This window comes from Morone saxatilis, unplaced genomic scaffold (assembly GCF_004916995.1).
Source record: "Morone saxatilis isolate NCDOM2014 unplaced genomic scaffold, NCSU_SB_2.0 Contig18, whole genome shotgun sequence".
NCBI classification, from domain to species: Eukaryota; Metazoa; Chordata; class Actinopteri; family Moronidae; genus Morone; species Morone saxatilis.
In genome coordinates this window covers 15,146,179-15,167,021 of record NW_023339740.1, presented here as the reverse complement: position 1 = coordinate 15,167,021, position 20,843 = coordinate 15,146,179, and the positions used below count along the sequence as shown (strand labels likewise).

General features: G+C 39.7%; 1 protein-coding gene across 1 annotated transcript in view; it reads left to right on the top strand.

Moving 5' to 3' along the window:
• Window positions 1-20,843, top strand: part of cacna1da (calcium channel, voltage-dependent, L type, alpha 1D subunit, a) — a 58,690-nt gene that overhangs the window by 33,001 nt on the left and 4,846 nt on the right. Inside the window, exons 20-43 of the mRNA XM_035662634.1 lie at window positions 497-556; window positions 2,042-2,148; window positions 2,678-2,765; window positions 2,892-2,999; window positions 3,113-3,165; window positions 3,264-3,410; window positions 3,579-3,780; window positions 4,042-4,200; window positions 5,107-5,217; window positions 6,523-6,606; window positions 10,742-10,774; window positions 11,759-11,887; window positions 11,980-12,045; window positions 12,142-12,233; window positions 12,699-12,858; window positions 13,173-13,300; window positions 13,415-13,511; window positions 13,624-13,726; window positions 13,916-14,017; window positions 15,650-15,783; window positions 17,378-17,494; window positions 17,920-18,308; window positions 19,945-19,971; window positions 20,626-20,754. Of these exons, the coding sequence (XP_035518527.1) occupies window positions 497-556; window positions 2,042-2,148; window positions 2,678-2,765; window positions 2,892-2,999; window positions 3,113-3,165; window positions 3,264-3,410; window positions 3,579-3,780; window positions 4,042-4,200; window positions 5,107-5,217; window positions 6,523-6,606; window positions 10,742-10,774; window positions 11,759-11,887; window positions 11,980-12,045; window positions 12,142-12,233; window positions 12,699-12,858; window positions 13,173-13,300; window positions 13,415-13,511; window positions 13,624-13,726; window positions 13,916-14,017; window positions 15,650-15,783; window positions 17,378-17,494; window positions 17,920-18,308; window positions 19,945-19,971; window positions 20,626-20,754 (2,825 nt within the window). The remainder of the gene's footprint in view (window positions 1-496; window positions 557-2,041; window positions 2,149-2,677; window positions 2,766-2,891; window positions 3,000-3,112; window positions 3,166-3,263; window positions 3,411-3,578; window positions 3,781-4,041; window positions 4,201-5,106; window positions 5,218-6,522; window positions 6,607-10,741; window positions 10,775-11,758; window positions 11,888-11,979; window positions 12,046-12,141; window positions 12,234-12,698; window positions 12,859-13,172; window positions 13,301-13,414; window positions 13,512-13,623; window positions 13,727-13,915; window positions 14,018-15,649; window positions 15,784-17,377; window positions 17,495-17,919; window positions 18,309-19,944; window positions 19,972-20,625; window positions 20,755-20,843) is intronic.

Sequence of the window (20,843 nt, the reverse complement as noted above, 5' to 3'; positions counted from 1 at the left end):
CAGCTTAAACTTAAAAAACTGAAGGCAATTACTTTTTCACAGTGATGTATGTCAAGCTAGAGTCAGGTGTCTGCACACTGATTTTTGTACTGTGCTGAAATTAAATGAACCCCACCTTACTTTCTGGAAGGTTTAAACTTACGGTACATTTTGTTTGGCAATGCAGTTATTACTTTATGAGCTAAAACAGGCAAAAACACTGGTGCAGTCTTGTAAAGTAAACAATCAGCCAGAGATCTTCAGGGCTGTTCATTCAGTTCATTGTACTGATTTTATACCGCAAAAGAAATGAGTCATGAAATCATCTTTTGCACTTTATGAACTAGTCGGTGGATACTTTTTGCACATACTGTAATTATAATTCACTGTGTATACTCTAACAAACTCTTTCCAGAAAAAGCTTCAAATGTTTTTTTTTCATTCATCTTGTTTACATATGATGTATGAAGCTGCACAATGAACTGTCTTTGTTAAACATGTACGTTGCTTTTTGCAGATACTTGGTTACTTTGACTATGCTTTCACGGCTATCTTTACTGTTGAGATCGTTTTGAAGGTAAATGCCCTGTGTCCCCTGTCCGTGCTGTGACTAACCTCACCCCAATAACACTCCAAACGTCTCGTTGCCTTCCAGGTCCTAGGCTATGCAGATTATGTCTTCACTAGTATGTTTACATTTGAGATCGTATTGAAGGTAACCCCTTAAATGACAACGAGAGCCTTGCTGCATTCTCTCCTTGTGTGTCACCTGCCACTCAGTACAACCTGGCTTGTTTGTTTCCTTTCTCTTATTTACTTTTTTCTTCATGGCACCTCTTTTAAAAAGCAAAGAAACAAATAAAAAACAATATTGGAATTGCTACTTTGCACACACTAACACAAACACAAGGTTTGTTCAAATTACACTAATCAAAGAATTCATGTTGGGGGAAGGAAACATCACATCAGCATTACATTATAATCACATGGGTGTCACGTCATTCGGGCAGTCATCGCTGAAATGATTTTGATGATGCAGATATGTAAAACATGATGCAACCCTTTGTGCAATGCAACACATTTTAATGGGCTGTTCAGACATTGTAAAGGCATTGGCTGAAGTTGAGTTTGAGGTCATCTTCAGGGAGGTGTTTCGAAAGACGTAAAGTCAGCTCCAGCCAAAGCTAACTCCATGCCTCTTCGTACTGACTGCTCTTCAGATTATCCATAAAAGAGGGGGCAAAACCAACCATGTTCCTGCCGAGCATGGTTTAGTCTGCTTTCCCTGACTGAGTGCATAGAAATGTGGAGTTGAGCCTGCAGCCATTAGTGGCAAAAACATGCCAAGTCCGTCCTGTTTTTACTAAAAGATCTTCAATGCTCCTAGTTAGCACTCTCATCTCTCCGTCTCTTTGCAAGGCTCCACATTTACATGCACTTGGAAAATGAATCCTTTACTTTTATTATTTGAAGAAGAGTTATTTTGGCTGGTTTTTCTTCTCTGCCTGCTGAACTGAAAGTTTTAATTGGGAGCTGCTTCCCCTTATTCTGAACTATTAAAGAACATAATGGAATGTGCTTTAAGAAGACGGTCCACATGAATGTGACAGTAAGGCCATTTTTACTTTCCAATCACTATAACTAGAGCTCTTGCAGGTAGTAAATATCCCTGACCTTATGGCAACAAAATGCATGTTTTATTGCCTCATTCCATAGTAGATTGTGAAATAAATGACTTACTACTACATTCATGTAGTTAAGGGCCGTAGGGGTGGCGATGGTAGATTTAGCCTCCTGTTTTACTGCTCTAAGCTCGCCACCCCGAATCAGAGTGATCTAAAAGAGTGTGGAGACGTGTGCGTGTGTGTGCAAGGTTGAGAGTGCTGTGTGTGAGCATATGTTTCTCCTATTTAACATGTTTGTACTGTTACGTGTCTGTGTCCTCTGAAGTGTGGAGCGTAAGTGTAACTCTCTGTTTGTGTGTGTCTAGTGTGCGTCGGTTGAAATATGTGTTTTTCATCTTTGTCATTTGCTCCTCTAACTTCCTTTGTCCTCTCATCAGATGACGACATACGGAGCCTTCCTCCATAAAGGAGCATTCTGTAGGAATTACTTCAACCTCCTGGACCTGCTGGTGGTGGGAGTGTCCCTCGTCTCCTTTGGCATCCAGTGAGTACAATCAGTACTTAACAGTTCACTCTCTTTGTTCTCCCGATCGCCGCTTCCTCTCAGTCTTATAGTCACTCATTCATTGCTCTCTCTCTCTCTCTGTCTCTTTCTTTTTAGATAAGTCAGGAAGCCAACAACATAACTTTTTCAGTGAACATTACAAGAAATGTCCCACCAGGGTCCTAGTATTGATTCTAGTTGTTCTTTGTTGTGTGAATAAAGCTGTAAAAAGGTTGTAGCAGCCCCAAGTTTTGTTTTTGAATAGTCAGCAATTGTGATGGTTCTGCAAACTCAACCCCTTCAAAAAGTACTAACCCCCGAGCAGGGACTTTTCTGGCTACAAGAACTATGGCAGAAAAACTAAATTTAGTTCCTGGATCGTATGGTCGAATAGTAAGCAAGTTCATGAGTTTAGCTGGTTGCTGGCCTCAGGGAAAAGTTCCTGCAGCGAAAAATAACTGTTTGTCATTCCTTTTTCCTGTAACATATTGCTTTTAGACTGACACTGCACCGATTTGTTTTCATTCAGGTCCTCGGCCATCTCAGTGGTGAAGATTCTTAGGGTCCTTCGTGTTCTTCGACCCCTGAGGGCCATCAACCGAGCCAAAGGCCTAAAGGTGAGACCTCATTACAAAGTCATCCAGCAGCTTGTTTGCAACAATAACCACAATCTTAGACTTCTCTCCTACTTCTCCAGTATGGATTCCACAATGTGTAAACATATGTATGTCTCTGTCCTACAGCACGTGGTGCAGTGTGTGTTTGTGGCCATCAGAACTATCGGTAACATCATGATCGTCACCACTCTGCTCCAGTTCATGTTCGCCTGTATAGGGGTGCAGCTGTTTAAGGTCAGCAGCACTGAGCTTGAAAATATCTCTATTACACATGAAGCCAGAGATATTTGGGTAATATTTTTTAAATATCTGTCATCAGAGTGAAAATGTTTTGTTTTTCTCCACAGGGAAAGTTCTATCGCTGCACAGATGAAGCCAAGTCTAGCCCAGAAGAGTGCAAGTTAGTTTTACTCGTCTTCTTCTTTCACGGCAAAATTACTTGCAGTTATCATCCTAGTTTCAGGCTTAACCTCCATGCAACATGCCATTTTCTCACAGGGGCACGTACATCCTGTATAAAGATGGAGATGTGAACCAGCCAACCATACACAAAAGATTGTGGCACAACAGCGACTTCAACTTTGACAACGTCCTCATGGCTATGATGGCTCTGTTCACTGTGTCCACTTTTGAAGGCTGGCCTGCGTAAGATTCAAACTTTTTAATATTATCAACAACATTTTAAAAAGTTGAAAAATAAAAGCTCAAAACTCAGAGTGTAATTTAATGTAATGAGAGAACACTGATAAAACACTGATGATATCTGGTTTAGTGAAACTGGATAACGTGCTTTTTGTTTTCTTCTCTTCTCAGGTTACTATACAAGGCAATAGACTCCAACAGGGAGAACCTCGGTCCCATTTACAACTACCGCGTGGAGATTTCCATCTTCTTCATCATCTACATCATCATCATTGCTTTCTTTATGATGAACATCTTTGTAGGTTTTGTGATCGTCACATTTCAGGAACAAGGAGAGAAAGAGTACAAAAACTGTGAACTGGATAAGAACCAGGTCAGAGTCAGAAGGTTCACGAAATATATGTGTAGTATATTTATAGCAATGTGTTTGTGTGATCAAAACTAACTAACTAATTTAAAATATACTGCTATAATATGCTATACTGTGCACTGAAAATGCATAATATGTTTTTTCTGAGTCTTATTTATAGAGTAAGAAGACTTATTCACAGAAAAACTAATTGTGTCTCATATAAATAGTCTATGTTGGATTCAAATGAGAGCATCAAGTGTGTTTTTGTATATTTCTATGCAGCGTCAGTGTGTGGAGTACGCTCTTAAGGCACGTCCTCTGAGGAGATACATCCCTAAGAACCCGTACCAGTACAAGTTCTGGTATGTGGTGAACTCCACTGGGTTTGAGTACATCATGTTTGTGCTCATCATGCTCAACACACTCTGCCTGGCTGTGCAGGTAAGAAGTCGCTGTATTTACACTACTGAGATCAACCACACCTGACAGCAAGGATTATTCAGTAGTAATAGTTTGACACAAAAGTGGACATCAGGTATATTTACAAGTTAGGGCTAACACTAACCCCCTCCCATTTTGGTTGTTATAGTCAATATAAAAGTCCTAAATATGTCAACATATGTGGACACATCAACTATTTTGCAGATTATCTATAGAGTATATGTGACAATTCATGAACATACTCTAACCAAGATGTTTTTTATGCCTAACCAAACCTTAATCATGTTGGTGTAATATCATAAAACTGTTGCTGAATCTCAGCTAATAAGCAGCTGAAATATTACAAATACTCTGTATACTGTATACTGGACTATCCAAATATAGTGTTACCGTATATATACTGTAAACAGTATCAAGTTCACTAATCTACATTAAAGTAACAAACGTGGGTCTGAGTGCAGTGATATAATATTTTTTAGTAGAGATTAATTTGTTTCTAAGAATGTTATTTTTGCCAGTTTTCTATCTGCCTAATATTCTTTACTTCAGTTCACTGCAGTATTTGTCCATGCACTATGTGAACAATTTTATAGTTTTTGACTTTTACACCCCCCAGTGGTATTTTAAAAAAAGACACAATGGTAGACATAAGTGCAAGCAGAACCAGGGACAAGGAGATAAATGGACTGAAATCAACATGTACATCAACAATTCTTTTATTTTTATTTTTAATGCTATTTCTTGATTTTTTAACAATTTTCTTGTGCAAACTTCTTACTTATTTTTTCATCTTTCTGACCAGAATCTTTGTTTAATCTAAAATGAGTAAATTGCATATATTAAAATAACAGCAGCTCCCTTTTCTTGAGTTTTCTTATATTGGCCCTTTTTATCTCTTCTTTGCAGCACTATGGCCAATCAGCTCTCTTTAACTATGTAATGGACATTCTTAATATGGTCTTCACTGCTGTCTTCACTGTGGAAATGGTTCTCAAACTCATCGCTTTCAAACCCAGGGTGAGTGGCCCCGCAAACGTCTTCACAGGCAGCCACTTCCACCAGAGCACAAACACACAGTAACTCAAATAGAGTCTGAAGTTTGAATGACACACACACACAAATGTCCTACTTTAATATACATGTGTTGATACAGTTTAATTTATTAAAGGTGTATTTTGAGAAAACTGCAGAGACTTAAGTGAGAAGATCAATAGCCGTCTGTTAAAAATGAATCTACAGCCAAATAAGCATAGCACAAAGATTGGAAACAAGGGGAAACAGGAAATCACAACGCCAAAAAATAGTCTAGCACATAAGCGCTGTAAATGCCTTTATGGATTTTGTTACCTTTGCACAGAGCCAGACAAGCTGTCTCAGTTTCCAGTCTTTCTGCTAAGCAACGCTAACCATGTCCTGGTTATAGCTTCATATTTAGTGGACAGATGGGAGTGGTACCAATCTGGTCATCCAACTATTGAACTTGAACTATTTCTTAAATCTTTAAGAACGGAGTAGCATATGTCGTGAACGTGTGAAAATGGATGAGTCAGTGAATGTTTTTTTTCATTTTACCCTAAACTGCTCTGCCCAACAGTGTTGTGTTGAGAAGAAGGACAGGATGCTAGTAAGAGACGGAGTGTGGGGTGCAGTGCTGACTTCTTTTCTTCTTGTTTTTTTTGCACTTACTCTTTGTTTTCTCTCAAGTTTTTGGCAGCAGTCTTTTGCATGTAATATTAGTATAGTATCAGGTTGGGGCAGATCCTTAACCACAATCTGTCTAAATCAGTGCAATCAGTGCCTCCCTTACCAGAATAAGTCTATATCAATATCAGTGTTCAATTAAAGACTTTTTGTTTGTGCTGATCTCACACCCAACTTGCCCACCGCTCACTCCACCTCACTCAGGGCTATTTTGGGGATGCCTGGAATGTGTTCGACGCCCTGGTTGTGATTGGCAGCATAGTAGATATTGTTCTCAGTGAGATCGATGTAAGTAAGCTCAACTACAACGATTCCCGCTGCTCTCTGACCTCTCTCTTTTTGGGCCACCTCGGTTCACACTGCTGGTTTCCATGGCAGGACTTCTGGCTTTTGTCTGCTCGCTCTTAATACTTTATCTCCTTTTTTCTCTCTCTCTTTGTCCTCCCATGACCCTGCCATTTCATTAAATCCTTTGACTCATTCCCTCTTTACCTTCCACTTTTCCCTGTTCATCTGCCTGATTCTGTTCCCCTCTCCTCCTCTTCACGCCCTCTCTCTTTCATTCTCTCTCTCTTTCATTCCCATCTTTACCCTTTCATGTTACACCATGCATTATAACAGCACTATTTCGCTGATGCTTGGAACACATTTGATGCCTTAATTGTTGTTGGTAGCGTCGTCGATATCGCTATCACTGAAGTTAATGTAAGTACTACTTTTTTCTGCCTCACCATGTTAAACTGAAGCCTTACAGGAAATCCACATGGCAGCTGCCAGAATTATATGTTGAAATTTAGTAGTGCAGTAGTTCTCAACCTTTTTCTTTTGAGGACCCTGAAATGAAGCAATGTCTACTTGACCCTCTTGGCAGGAGTTGAAAGCAGATCAATTTATATATTTTATTCTAAAGCCCTTCAAAAAATGAGAAAGAATTTAAAAAACAACATCATTTTATTACGTATTTAATAATCCTATGACCCCTTAGACTTTAATTTGGAACCTCTTGTGGGAACCACTTCCCTAGTGTATTCAGTTGTAGCCTCCATTTTAAAATGTTATCCGCTAAACTCTATCTATAACTGATATCTATCATGATACCTAGCTTGCTAAAACTTTGAATTATTTTTGGAATGACATTCTTAGTTGTGAAAGTGCCATTGTCTTATTCTGTAAAGCTTCAGTTTGACCTTCATTTATGTCCTGTTGTTATTAGTGCTATATCCACAGTACAATGAGTTAATCGAATAGTCGATGTCTTGTTGACACTTTGTTTCTGCTAAATGTTTTATTGTCAATGTGTTGCAGTAGTGTTTGTTGCGGGAATCTTGACAAAAATTGTCTGAACATGCTGATTGTTATCCCTTGGACGTGGCAGTGAAAATAAGTGTCAAAAACAGGAGTCTCTCACATTTCTTTGTGAACTGAGGCCTGTATTTGGTTCAGATTAGGATGATTTATGATATGGTTGTCTAATTCTTACTCTTGTTCGTTTTGTTTCCATAGAAACTTGTAGAGGCAAGTATGGCAATGAACAAAAATGTTTTCTGTGTGTAACCTGTTGTGTATAACAACTTTATCTTCGGGACCCCTTTACAGTGGATTAAAAACTAAATTGGTCATCTAATAGATTTTTAAAAAATGATTTTTTTAATTTTGTAGTACAGTAAGACATTATTTTAATTGAAACCTTATTTTAGTATTGATTAAAGTCAGCCGGTTGCTTTGAAAATTCATGTCAAGTCTCGATAAAATAGTGGATTACTACTTCTTTATGTTAACCAACTACAAAAACAGTCTTCTCTTTATAGGCTTGGCTCTTCACAAAAACACCTAAAACAAAGACAAAATGTCTGTGACCTACTTTGTTGTGCTGTGCCTTGAGTTTAACTTATACAAAAATGGTCATCAGAACTGTAGTTCAAGATGCAAACATACACTAGGAATGCTATGAGACCAAATCTCAAGTTGCTGAGGAATAGTTATGGTGATGATGGTGCTTGTTAGGGGTGCAGTGTACCAAACACTCACCACTCAACCTGCCCCTACGTCCCCCTCCTGAGTGCTCTCACGTGTGAGCTGCAGTGCTGTTTTTCTGGAGTTATATTTCATGTTTTCTGTGTTTTCTCAGTTTCTGTTCCAAAATGTGTGTCTGCATGAGTGTATAAACAAGCACTAACTTTGTTTAAAACATGCGGTGGTGGTGTGTGTAGGTTATTATTGTTATGCATGTGTGTTTTACATGTTTACAGTTTGTACTTTAAGGTGTGCTGTATGTATGAATGTACGTGCGTTGTGAATGTTGGGGACATGAAGTCGATTTCACAAGGGCTTTCATAGTGGTTCTTGTGAGGCACCTTTTATCCATCATTTACATTTATTTGTGGTTTGCATGTGCTTGTTGCTGTTTGTGTCATACAGCAGATATTCAACTTTATTCATTTAATCATCCGTAATAGCTGATCTACAACAAGCTTGCTTTTAATGTATTGTTCTTTGTTACTTGCTTGCCATTCCAGTCATGAGCTGTGTGATTTTTAAATTTTTTTAAACTAACCACTGTGATGCATGCTGGGAAGCATCAACCATTCACGCCATTCCCTAACATCCTTTCCATGTCCCGCCTCTCACAGATGGCGCTTGGCCACCCACTTCATTCCCCTCCGGTCAGTTTATTCCATAGAGCCTTGTGAAGTTTGCCCTTTCTCTCTTGCCATACCCCTTGACCTTTACCTCCAGACAGAATGGCCCTGGAGCTCAGAGCTTGGAAATGTCCATTCTACACAACATTAAGGACAATTGTAATGCAGAATCTGTCAAACACAATCAATGCTTGAAAAGCTGAAAATCTGAGATTCTTAGGAAATGTTGTTTTTTCTTTTCCTTAAAGTTGTGTAGTTGTGCAGCTTCAGATGGCTGATTTAATGCATCAATATTAGGTAAAACAGATGGATAGAAATAGAAGCTTTTGAGAGCAACTAAAACTTAGATTAAGCTTTAGCTACAGTCCTCAAATTAAAATAAAAGTCTGAGCATCCCTTGACTAAACAGTTTTCAGGTAAGAATCTGTGAACTGAAAATTCATCAGCGGATCGGAAGACCCTTAACTAGTCCTTATCTTTGTACATTTACACTGATGGTGGTTTAATGCAGCTGAGTTTGAGGTTCTTTGATGATCTTGTGTTTGTGTCTCTGTGAGTGATTGTCTCTGTGTTTTGTTCTGTCTTCCTGTAGTGAGCTCTTAAAGCTCAGAATGGAGCTCATGTGTAGCGCAGGTGTGTAGACTCCAGTCAGGTGCATGAACACTCCCAACAGTAACTCTACTCTCTTCCCTCTTTACACCTCTCTGCCTTTCCTATTTCAGTACGACTCAATCTGTCTTGCTTTATTTTCTATCCCAGTAGTGGTCTCTATCTCTGGTTTCCTCCTCCTGTTTCTCTCACCTTTCCTGTCGTTCATTCACCTCTTTCTGCACCGGACTGTGAGAGTGCCCTGCTATGGCAGTTTTGTTGCAGGGCACTACTGACATGCATGAGTTGCTGCATTGCTATGAGTTCACCAATGGCTCCTCATCACCCAAATGTCTTGCGTATGCGTGCAGTGCTTCCCCAGCAACGTGGCAATGCTGAACGCATGCTTCATCAACGCTGTGGCCAGGATTACCTAAAGAACCTCCTCAAGCTAATTCTACATTTTTATAATTTCTGCTCATTCTGCACTCATACTGACGGTTTGTCAAGTATTGCACTGAGGGATTTGAATGAAGCCATATCTGTCTGGAGTATCTCTTTTGCTTTAAGTGCTGAGCCTTCTGATATGACTCTTTTCAGTGTTGAGTTAATCTCATCCTTTTGCAAAAATCATATTGTCATTATACAGGATGTGTCTAACCACCACCACTATGATTGATGTTGCTATTTTATTTTGCACCTGGACTTTCTCTGTGTACAAATGCTCACTGAATACTGCTGATATTCTATAATTTATTGTTAATGAGATAAATTGCAGACAATAACTGTGTATGGGTGTGGATTTGTGTGAGCGACTATCAGATTATTTTATTACGCTCAATTTTTCAAGCATTTTCATTTCAGCCACTAAAAAACATACATACACACTTTACATAAAACCATTACAACACAGAGGAGAGTGAGGTTGCAGCTGTCTTACTATACATGTACTCCAATCCTTTAATGGTGCCATTAATGATGCACACAATGTATGATTTTCATATGTTGATGTGCACTTGAATCTGAATCCTAAATGTTGAAATACAGGAAAAACAAATAATTAGTTAAGAGTCGAGGCTCTCTAAGAATAGCAGATGGCGCTTTTATCATGACATGAATTCATAACACATTTGTTATGTTAATCAGTTAACTTCTCATTAACATTGTCTAAGACAATCTCAGCCATACAATCCATTTAAACCCATCAGTAATGACCATCACACCGGGGGAGTGATAAAGTTGTGTGCCAGTCTTACATGTGACTAAGTAATTAAGTAATTTCATGTTGTTCGTCAGTCTGACATGCAATTGTTGAGTCCTGCGTAGAGAATGTTAAGCTGTAAACCTGTTGTGTGGCAGTCTTTTAAAGTGTTAAGATAATGTTTTATGCCTGTCATTATATTAAGCGCACATAGACAGTGATACATGAATGTCTGTCTTTGTCATAGTGAAACAATAAGACAGTTTTGTCCCGTGAATGAGAAGAGTAGTGACTTTGTTCTGTCTACGTCTTGACTGAGCCTTTTCAAATGTAATGTTTACGTGTTTGGCCCAATGTGTGTGAGACCTGTGGGCTCTGTACAAGTCATTAATACAGGTCTTTGATTTTAAAGCCAACGGAGACTCCTCAGGTGGATGAGCAGGGGGTAAGATGCTCCGCCCTCCCCCTTCAGGGCCATGCCATGTTTAGATCTGCATCTGTTTGTTTTTGTTTTTTCTGTTGTCTACATCTCCTATGATCTACTGCTTATTTCTATTTTATTTATTTTCTCATCTTGAGGTTTCCATTCTTTATATTTTAATTTTCTTTCTCCTGTTTGTTTGGTTTGGTCATTTGCATATATTCTCAAAAAACAAAAAAAAATGCTTTTCATTTTCCTAAATGTTTGGAGTTATTTCTAAGGAGAGTGTGTCACTCAAACGTGACGCTGTGTGTCCTGATAGGTGGGAGTGTTATAGGGCCGCTCCTCACGTTTGTACTGTTGACACTGCTACATGGTCTCTGCCACCAATCTTGCGTGGGGTAGTGACCCATGGATGACCCCTAGAATCAGGTCACCCAGCTGTGACCTGTGAACCTCCTGGCCGACCCGTTCGGGTTGGCCCCACTGTGACTCCGCATGCAGTGACTCTGGACTGAGGGGGCCATGCTTGTGCAGATGTGTCCTGTCAAGTATGGCAAGGTTTTCTCCAGCATGCTTGCCTCCTTGCTTCCTCCCCTGTAGGTCTGTACAGTGACAGGGCTCCTGACAGTGCTTTGGACTCAGACTAACAGAAACATATCAGCTGTAGCTACACTGCTTTAGTGACTCTGCCTAATTATGTTTTGACCAGACATTCAAGTCAAAAATCCACAGCTTTTCTCTATGCTGTATAAAAAAATTGCACTCTTATAATAGATGTTGCCACCACAAAAAAAAACCTAATATATGCTCAACATTCAATCTATGCTCTAAATATGTAATTTTCAATTCCCTAAAGTTGCAGTGCTGCCTTCTCAGCCCATATGTATCTGACTCCCGGCGTCTCTGTTCAGACCTCATCATCCTGTAAAGCACAGCCAGGTGCTCTGTGTTCACTACATACACTGCTGCCTTCCTGGCCTCTGACTCTAGACTGTTTCTCCACAGAACACGGAGGACAGTGCTCGCATCTCTATCACCTTCTTTCGTCTGTTTCGAGTCATGCGGCTGGTCAAGCTCCTCAGCAGAGGGGAGGGCATTCGCACCCTGCTTTGGACTTTCATCAAATCCTTCCAGGTGAGGCGTAGTACAATTATCTGATCAGTGACTGACAGAAATGTTAAAGTCACTTATATTAATCTTCTTTCCTTCCTCTTTTCTGCCTGAAGGCTCTGCCATATGTTGCTCTTCTGATAGCCATGCTGTTCTTCATCTACGCTGTGATTGGAATGCAGGTTGGTAACTAAACTTGCCAGAAAATATGATTCCTCTGTCTTACCTGAGTTGGTATGGTTGCAGTTAAATTTGTGTGTGTGATATTTCTCCATCAGGTGTTCGGAAAGATTGCCATGGTGGACGGCACGCACATCAACAGAAACAACAACTTTCAGACCTTCCCTCAGGCTGTGCTCCTTCTCTTCAGGTGTGTAGGATTTGGGGGTCATGGGTGATCTGGAAACTATATCACTGTCAAATCAAGTCGAATTTTATTTATAGGGCCCAAAATCACAAATCTTAATTTGCCTCAGGGAGCTTACACCCTCTGTTTTTAGACTCTCGATTTTGGTAAGAAAAAACTCCTTAAAAAGGCCTTTTAGTGGAAAAAATAATGCATGAAACCTCAGGAAGAGCCACGGAGGAGGGAGGATACTTCCACCAGGATGGGAGATTTGCAATAGATGTCAGGTGTATAGAACAAACCAAAAAAAAACAGTATATAAACATTTTGAAAACACAATTTCTGATGTATGAAGATGATAAATGAAATGTGAAGAATGGTAGAGACCTCCTCTCCACCATGGAGATCTGGGGGACGATGTTTTTTTAGGTTTTGTGGGTTACTTGTTGAGTGATTAATTTCTGCCTTTCATGCCTGTCTGTTCCCCAGATGTGCCACTGGAGAGGCATGGCAGGAGATCATGTTGGCCTGTATGCCAGGGAAGCTGTGTGACCCAGAGTCTGACTACAACCCCGGGGAGGAGATGACATGTGGCAGTGGATTTGCAATAATTTACTTCATCACTTTCTACATGCTCTGCGCCTTCTTGGTACACATAAAAATAAAACAGTTTGGTTTACTGCTAGTTATAGTCCTTAAGATTACCTTCTGTTCCTCTTTAAGTGTTAGTATGACTAATGTAAAACTTGCTCTACATATTTGCTCATGCACAACCGAGACCCATGCAACTCTACAGATATTCTAACATGGCTACCAATAATTAGAGTAATGTGTAAAGTGGTAATACCAGTCTACCTAGTCTATAAGACTCATGGTTTTGCATGTAACAGTGACTTTTTGGTCAAAATTCACAGCCCTTTCTTAAGTGGCCAGTACTTACACAATTTTCCTGTGCCCCTCCAGATTATCAATTTGTTTGTGGCTGTCATCATGGACAACTTTGACTATCTAACACGTGATTGGTCCATTCTTGGTCCACACCACCTCGATGAATTCAAGAGAATTTGGTCAGAGTACGACCCAGAGGCAAAGTATGTGCTTTATTTACAGTATCCAAAAGGATTGCACGTTCATGTTTCTTTGCACTAATTTGTCAGTCGGCACATTGACAGTTAACATCTTACATCTGTGTTCTTCTTATACAGAGGCAGAATTAAACATCTTGATGTTGTGACACTTCTTCGTCGCATCCAGCCTCCCCTCGGCTTTGGCAAACTGTGCCCACACAGAGTTGCTTGCAAGGTCTCTGCACAAAAAAGTCTACTTTAAAAAATGCAGAAATGCTGATCATTTAGCCTTTCTGTTCTGTTCTGATCCATATTGAAGTCTTCTCTCTGGTCTGTTGTTCTTTCAGAGGCTGGTAGCCATGAACATGCCTCTGAACAGTGATGGCACAGTCATGTTTAATGCCACTTTGTTTGCACTGGTGCGCACCGCCCTGAAGATCAAAACAGAAGGTATGAGCCAAATTAAAACCACATTACACTGTACTGCTCCTAAAAAAATACATACAGTACTCCGCTGATGCGTTCACTGATTCTCTGTTACCTGTAATTACATGGATTACATACATCCTTGCATGGATTTAAAATGGCTGTGAACTTGATTGCTGGTTTCTCAGGGTTGTTTGTTTCCCTGCGGTGCAGGTAATCTAGAGCAGGCCAACGAAGAGCTGCGGGCTGTCATCAAGAAAATCTGGAAGAGAACCAGCATGAAGCTGCTGGATCAAGTGGTGCCTCCTGCTGGTGGTTAGTGGAATCGGCCCGTGTCTGTCTATGAAATCACATACACCTTGTAGTCCTTCTGTTACAGTTTGACACACAAAGCAGGCTAGCTTACACAGAATCACACACACACCATATGCTGCCCACATGCTGTTTGCATAAAATTACAGGAAGCTCCAAACTGCTATTTCATAACTATGATACACACATAAATTCTCACACACAAGTAAATGTATTTGTGTCGTCCTGTTTCTGCTCTGCTCATGTTCTCCTTGTTGCCCCCTCAGCAGTGTGTTTCTTATCCATGTGTGTTTGATCCACACTCCCTCCTGCCCTGGATGCTGATGGAGGTCACTGACTGTCTGCTGGGCTTTGGGCTTGCATGGCCTTGTAGACCACTGTGCAAGTGCATGCTCTGTCTTTCTCACTAATCTCTCTCTCTCTACTTCTTTATCTGTCTCTCTCCTTTCTATATTACTCTGTGTCTCTATTTTGCCTTAATCTCTGTCCTTTTCTCACCGCTTGAGCTTCAACAGCTTATTCTTCTCACACTTTTATATTTCTGTATCCAAAACTCTGAGGCACTTCAGAATATTCTGAAGCAGTTCTGTTTTAGGGTGGTGGCATGGAACTAGTGTTGCCTCTCTCTCCGATCTCTGTCCCCAGCGTGCTTGTTCAAAGTGATTCAGACCCCTGCTTCAGAATGATTCTCACACACTCTTCAACAACCAAAAATTAAATGGGAAAAAAATACATGCAAGAACATGGCCATACAAAGTGCAATATTCACGGGCTAACACATGTCATATAACAAAAAGGCATACATGAGCACAAACAGGTAAATTTACAGAAACATACTGACATGTATGATGCATACTGTAGATCTGCTTGCTTGCATGTGCTAAAGTAGTCAAGTAAATGGCATTCTCTGACATAAGGAAAGAGAATTTGGTTCATACACCTTCCTGCTTCCCAATACAAAATATAAAAAACTAATTTAAAAAAGTGTCTCAAATGTAAATTAATGCCAGTTAATGTTATTGATGTTATCTAAATATTGAAAAGTATTTCTTTTGCAGCCTGTAACAGTAATTTTTAATCATACTGTGTGTTTATTTGTGGTCTATTTGACCTTAATTCTGCTCAGTCTGTCTTCTTCATCAGTAGCCTAACATTAAGGAAGAAGGGACATAGAAGTTACAGTTGTTACAGCTTCAATGGGTAACATTGATGCTGTAGGTGTTTGAACATTAATTCCTCCGACTGAATCCATCAAATTCAAAATCATACATATAATGTAGAGGATTTCACTTTTATCATCTAAAACTCTTCACATGTAGAAATTCACAAACTCAACACTAAGATATTGTAGCATATATTTGATTTTCTGTTCTTTTAAACACAGCAAAGGAGCTCAGTCGGTGCAGATTGAGGTACAGTATATACACCATCAAGATGGATGTATATAGTTTGGGTATAAATCATTTTGGTTGATTGGGGTTAAAGAGTGCCTCACTTGTCTACAATCCAAGGTGATGGACCCACAATTTTTAAAGAGAATGGACGAGGGAGGAGAAGAGTCTCTCCTTCTCTCTCCCAGTACTGTGTGTAGTGACCTGCTGACACAGGAAGCATTTGTGTGGTCTGTTCACTCAGATGATGAGGTAACCGTGGGGAAGTTCTATGCCACCTTCCTGATACAGGACTACTTTAGGAAATTCAAGAAACGTAAAGAGGAAGGCCTGGTGGGTGCTCACCCCTCCCAGAACAACACAGCTATTGCTCTACAGGTAAGTTTCACAGTGTTTTTGTGTAATTTGTGAGAGAGAGGAGAGAGATTGTTTGATATTGTGTGAAAACATGGATTTATGAGCATTCTAATTTTGTCGAGTTGGCTCTGTAAAATGTGTCTTTGTGCATTTCATTCAAATATCATTAAGTGTGCTAATGTTATGGTTTATGATCCAGCAGGACGTTCATGATCTTAGTGTACAGTATGAATCTGTTACTGTGATTTGTATGTTTCCAATGTGTGAAGTTGTTATTTGTGTCTCTGCGTCTTTTAAAGTTACAATCATTAAGATTTCAGTTCTGGTTGATTTGACAACACTTGTGGTTACTGGTGGTAACAGCAAGTATGGTTTAATAATACAGAACGCTCCAAGCAGAACAGCTACTTTGTCACGACATAAGAGCAAATGGTGTATTTGTTTACTGTTCAGCCAAACAAACGATTGTTGTTTTAATAAAGAAGTCAGGCGATCATTTTCCATCATTCCTGTAAGCAAATGTGATCTGATTTCATGCTGCACACAGCATGAGTCTGCCAACAGTATGGCACCTCGTAGAGAGGTTAAAGGTGTGCATCTTGTCGGTTGCAGCTCTGAAACTCACTGTTGCTCCTCCTCCTTTTTTTGTCACTCCCTGAAATATTTTAATCTGATCCGCTGTCTAAAATGTAGAAAATGACTGCCGTCTTGTTTTGTAGACTAGATTTTTGATGAACAACCACATTGCATATACTGTGATTACTTCATAATAAAAGTCAAATCGTGTTTCACCAAATAAATCTTGTAAGCTGCAGCAGTAGGAAATGTCTGCATTAGCAGTTATACAGCATTTTTGTCTGTGAATGTTGCCACAGACATCCAGTTCGTAATACTACAAATAAAAAAATACTGCAATACTTTCATTAGTGGGCCACAGGCTCAATCACCATTGTGTTGCCTCATTCAGTGATAAATAGTGACTTAGCAGTAATTTGTTTGAATGAAAATCTTTGAGATTGTTACTTTAAATATCATAGATGTTGATGTTAAGTGTGTCATCGTCACCACCCATCATTTCATGTGTTTTCTGTACATCACAATTCACTCATCGATTCATGAAATTCACATGCAAAGCTCGTTGTCATTTCTGTTACCTTATAATGTACGATATATGGCCACAACATAACCCCATATATCATTGTCAGACAGTAAACATGACCAGCTTTTAGTTCATTTATAATTACATTTTTGTGTATGTTGTGCTAATGTGGTTAAGTACACCTGCAAAGGAAAGGAAGGGAAGAAAAGTAATTCTTTACTGCACTTACTCCAGCATGTGTGACAAAGCACAGCTGGATGCTACACAAGACATTTCAGCTAAGTAATACTCACAGCAGGTTGCATTCAGGAGAGCACATTTGTCTGTCTGTGTATTCTCATCTCTCACAGTCTGTCAGTGCTGTAAATGTCAGGTGTTGCAAATCCCAGCACAGGTGTGTGTGTATGCCCAGTATGTGTGGTGGTTGTGACTGTATGATGTCAGATTTCATACTGTGAGTTTTAAGATGAAGGTCCCCCACTGTAGCGTTTAGCCCTCTTATTGTCATGGTTACAGGCTGGCCTTCGCACGCTGCATGATATTGGGCCCGAAATTCGCCGAGCGATATCATGTGATCTGCAAGATGACGAGCTAGTAGACTTTATTCCAGAGGAAGACGAGGAAATTTATAGGGTAACTGATTTAATTTTACATGACAGGAAGAATGTTGAATGTGCTTGTAACACTTATTGGTGTTTTACATGGTAATTTACACATAAAAAAGCTATTTATTAAAGGAAATGTGCTCAGAGAAATAATAACCAGCTAAATATATAGTTATTATATTATATAGTATTGTCTATATATTGATACAATATCTAGCTTTTTTTCATTTTGGCTTCCTTTGTTTTCCCTCCATTTCAATCCCAACAAACTACAAACAATGCATTCATTTTGCTCACATCATGTGCCATGAAACCAGCTTCTGAACTTCTTTTTGCTCATACAATTTCTGAAAAGAAAATCAGTCCTCAGACTTAACATCAATAGCACATTTGTTCTGTTGCTTTGTAAGAAGTAGAAGCCCCGGTGGTTTTACTTTGAACATTCCTTCACAGCGTAATGGCGGACTCTTCGGTAACCATCTCATGAACGGTGGTCATCGGCGATCCAACGGCCACCAGACCAACGCTACACAGCGACCTCTACAGGTGCAGCCTCCACCGCACTATGCCCATATGGAGCAACCAGTGGGACGCCTGTCTCGAGCCAACGCCATGTCCCACCCCAACCACCATCATCACCACCACCACCATCACCACCGCCACCACAACTCCTACGGCAAGTCTCCCAAATCCACCAACATCAACCTCAACAATGCCAACGTGTCCAGTCTGCCCAACGGAGGACACCATCGTTACTATGAACATGCACCTCCTAATGGCTATCCAGGTCTTCGCAGCTCCTACTACGACTATGACAAGCCTCGGACACCCCAGGGTCAAAGGTAGCCACACACTGATCTTCTGCAGAAATGGTTAAATGGATGTAGAAAATGCTGAAATTATTTGTAGAACAGGTAGATACCACATTTGTATGGAGGTTGTGACAAATTCATGTCAGTTAATTAAATAAATGACAGTCAATGTCAAAAATTTAATGTAAACACTGATGAAAGTAGAAAATCCCCTTTATTTTTGATGTGCAAACCATACCATTGTTTTTGCAGTTAAAATGCACTTAAGTTTTAGTTCCAGTGTCATTTAAAAATATCCAATTTGACTTCTTATAGAATTAGTCAGATGTTTTGGGAAATAGGCTTATTATCTTTTTTGATGAGAGTTAGACGAGAAGATTGATACCACTTTTATGTCTGTATTGTAAGTATAGATTTAGAGCCAAGAGATGTGTAGCCTAGCTTAGCATAAAGACTGGAAACGGGGAATTAGCTAGACTCTCTCAGTCCACCTAAAAGTACCCATAAATCTCACTAACAGTACATTTTGTTGCTTTAGGGGCTAGCTGTTTCCCACAGTTTGCAGTCTATATGCTAAGCTAATTGCTAACTGGCTGGGGTACCTTCATTTTTATTTACTGCACATAAATGAGACTGGTCAATAGTCGTATCTAACTCTCTGTGGATTTCCCAAAATTGAAACCAATTTAAGGTCTCAAGATTTTGGTCAAATTTAGTTTGTTCATATAGATAAGGGAATTTCTTCAATATATGGAGATGTGATAAATGGTTATTTTGAATGAATGCCTGACCCCAGTTGGTTGTGTTTTTCCTATTAAGCAAGTATTGTTTTTGTGATGAGACAGTTAAGAGATAACTTCAAAACTTAGTCACAAAATAGTTTGTAGAATACATAGAATATCACCCAGTGATAACAGCAAGTGTAAGAGTCTAGATATGGATTATGGATTTCCTTTTAAGTGTTTGGCTGAAACGTCAATAGATAATAATAATAATAATACATAATAAACGGTTGCAGAAGTTTTTAAATGGATTTCTTTTTCCACTGTTCTCCTCTCATGCAGCTATCTTAGGCTGTATGACAGCACATAACTGAGGAAATTATTTCTATTTATTTATTAGTTCCTATGCCTTGAGTGTCCTGTGGACATTATCTGTTGCATAAGTACTTTTCCCACAGGCAAGATCCAGCTTCTTATCAAACCATCCTGTTTCACAAACCTATAGTGTAAACCCTTCACTCCATAACGCCTACGCTCATACTGACTTCTGATGACTTCTACTGATTTCATCAGTGACCAATAGTATACTTATCTCCTGATTTCCCATGCTCTGTTTTAGTCAGTCACTCTAGCACTGGGCTTGTTTTTCTTTAGTACCCAATAAGTTTGGGGGACAATTTCATTGCTGCCACTTTACAAAAGAGGAATGATGTTTGCTTCTTATCTTAAGAATAGAAAATGGAATTGTCAACCCACAGTGGAGTCGATGTCCGCCATCACGCTCTCTCCTCCTCATACATATATATGAGAATGCTGTATATGATTCATATACTGTATGATATATATGTTGCGCTTTCTCCGTCATTTTCTCTGTGTTCTCTCCTCCCTTTCTCCTTCCTAACCAAAATGCTTTCTCTCAACCATCCCTCTGCTTTCTTGGACAGAAGGCGCTACTATGAGGCCTATGTTAGGTATGTTGTTTTTCTAGGTTTGGCTCCAGCAGTATGTCTCATCACAGCAAAAGAAGGACTTTATTTTTATTTAGTTTATTTGTTTCATTTTGACTGGGTTATGGATCGGTGAATGGTTGCATCTTTGCTAAGTCAGTGTTATGTGCTATATGCTGGCTAGTCATTTGTCTTGGTTATCATCTGCCTCTGGAATGATGCAGTGTCAATGCTTTAAAGCAGAAATAATGTGAATGTTAGTGGCCAGCATATCACTGAGACCAGCCCTGCTTTATGCATGTATCAAAGTGACGTGCTTGCTTTGAAGGAGGACCCAGATGCTTGAAAAAAGGAAGCGTATGAGAATGTTTTGAAAAATTGCATTTGCCACCATTAGTTTCACAATTATTTTACTTCATGATTCCTAACTGGAAGAGATCTGTGTTTTAATTATCATAATGGAGGACCTCAAAGTGGGACGTTTAGATGGCAGTGGTGCTCTTCAGCCCAAAACTTCTGCCTGTTGTCTTGGTTTGGCTGTGGTTAGTATTTATAAGGGTGGTCAGTTGCATCGCTGGAGGCTTGCGTCTGCATGGCAGTGCATGACCCTATTCTAGTAACCCCTCTGAACAGCAGCAGTGTTCACGCTCTGACCCCTGTGCCCTGACCTCTCAACAGGTCCCACGGAGTGGATGGACGCCACCCTACCATCCGCAGGGAGGAGGAGTTTGATGAAGACCGCTTCTCTGGGGAGTATTACAGTGGAGAGGAGTTTTATGAAGACGACAGTATGCTGTCAGGGGACAGGTATTACTCTTTCTGACTGTCAACTGAGCTTATGTAGCAATCTTATGTGCAGTTGTATCCTGCTCAGAATAAGAAACACGTTTAATAAA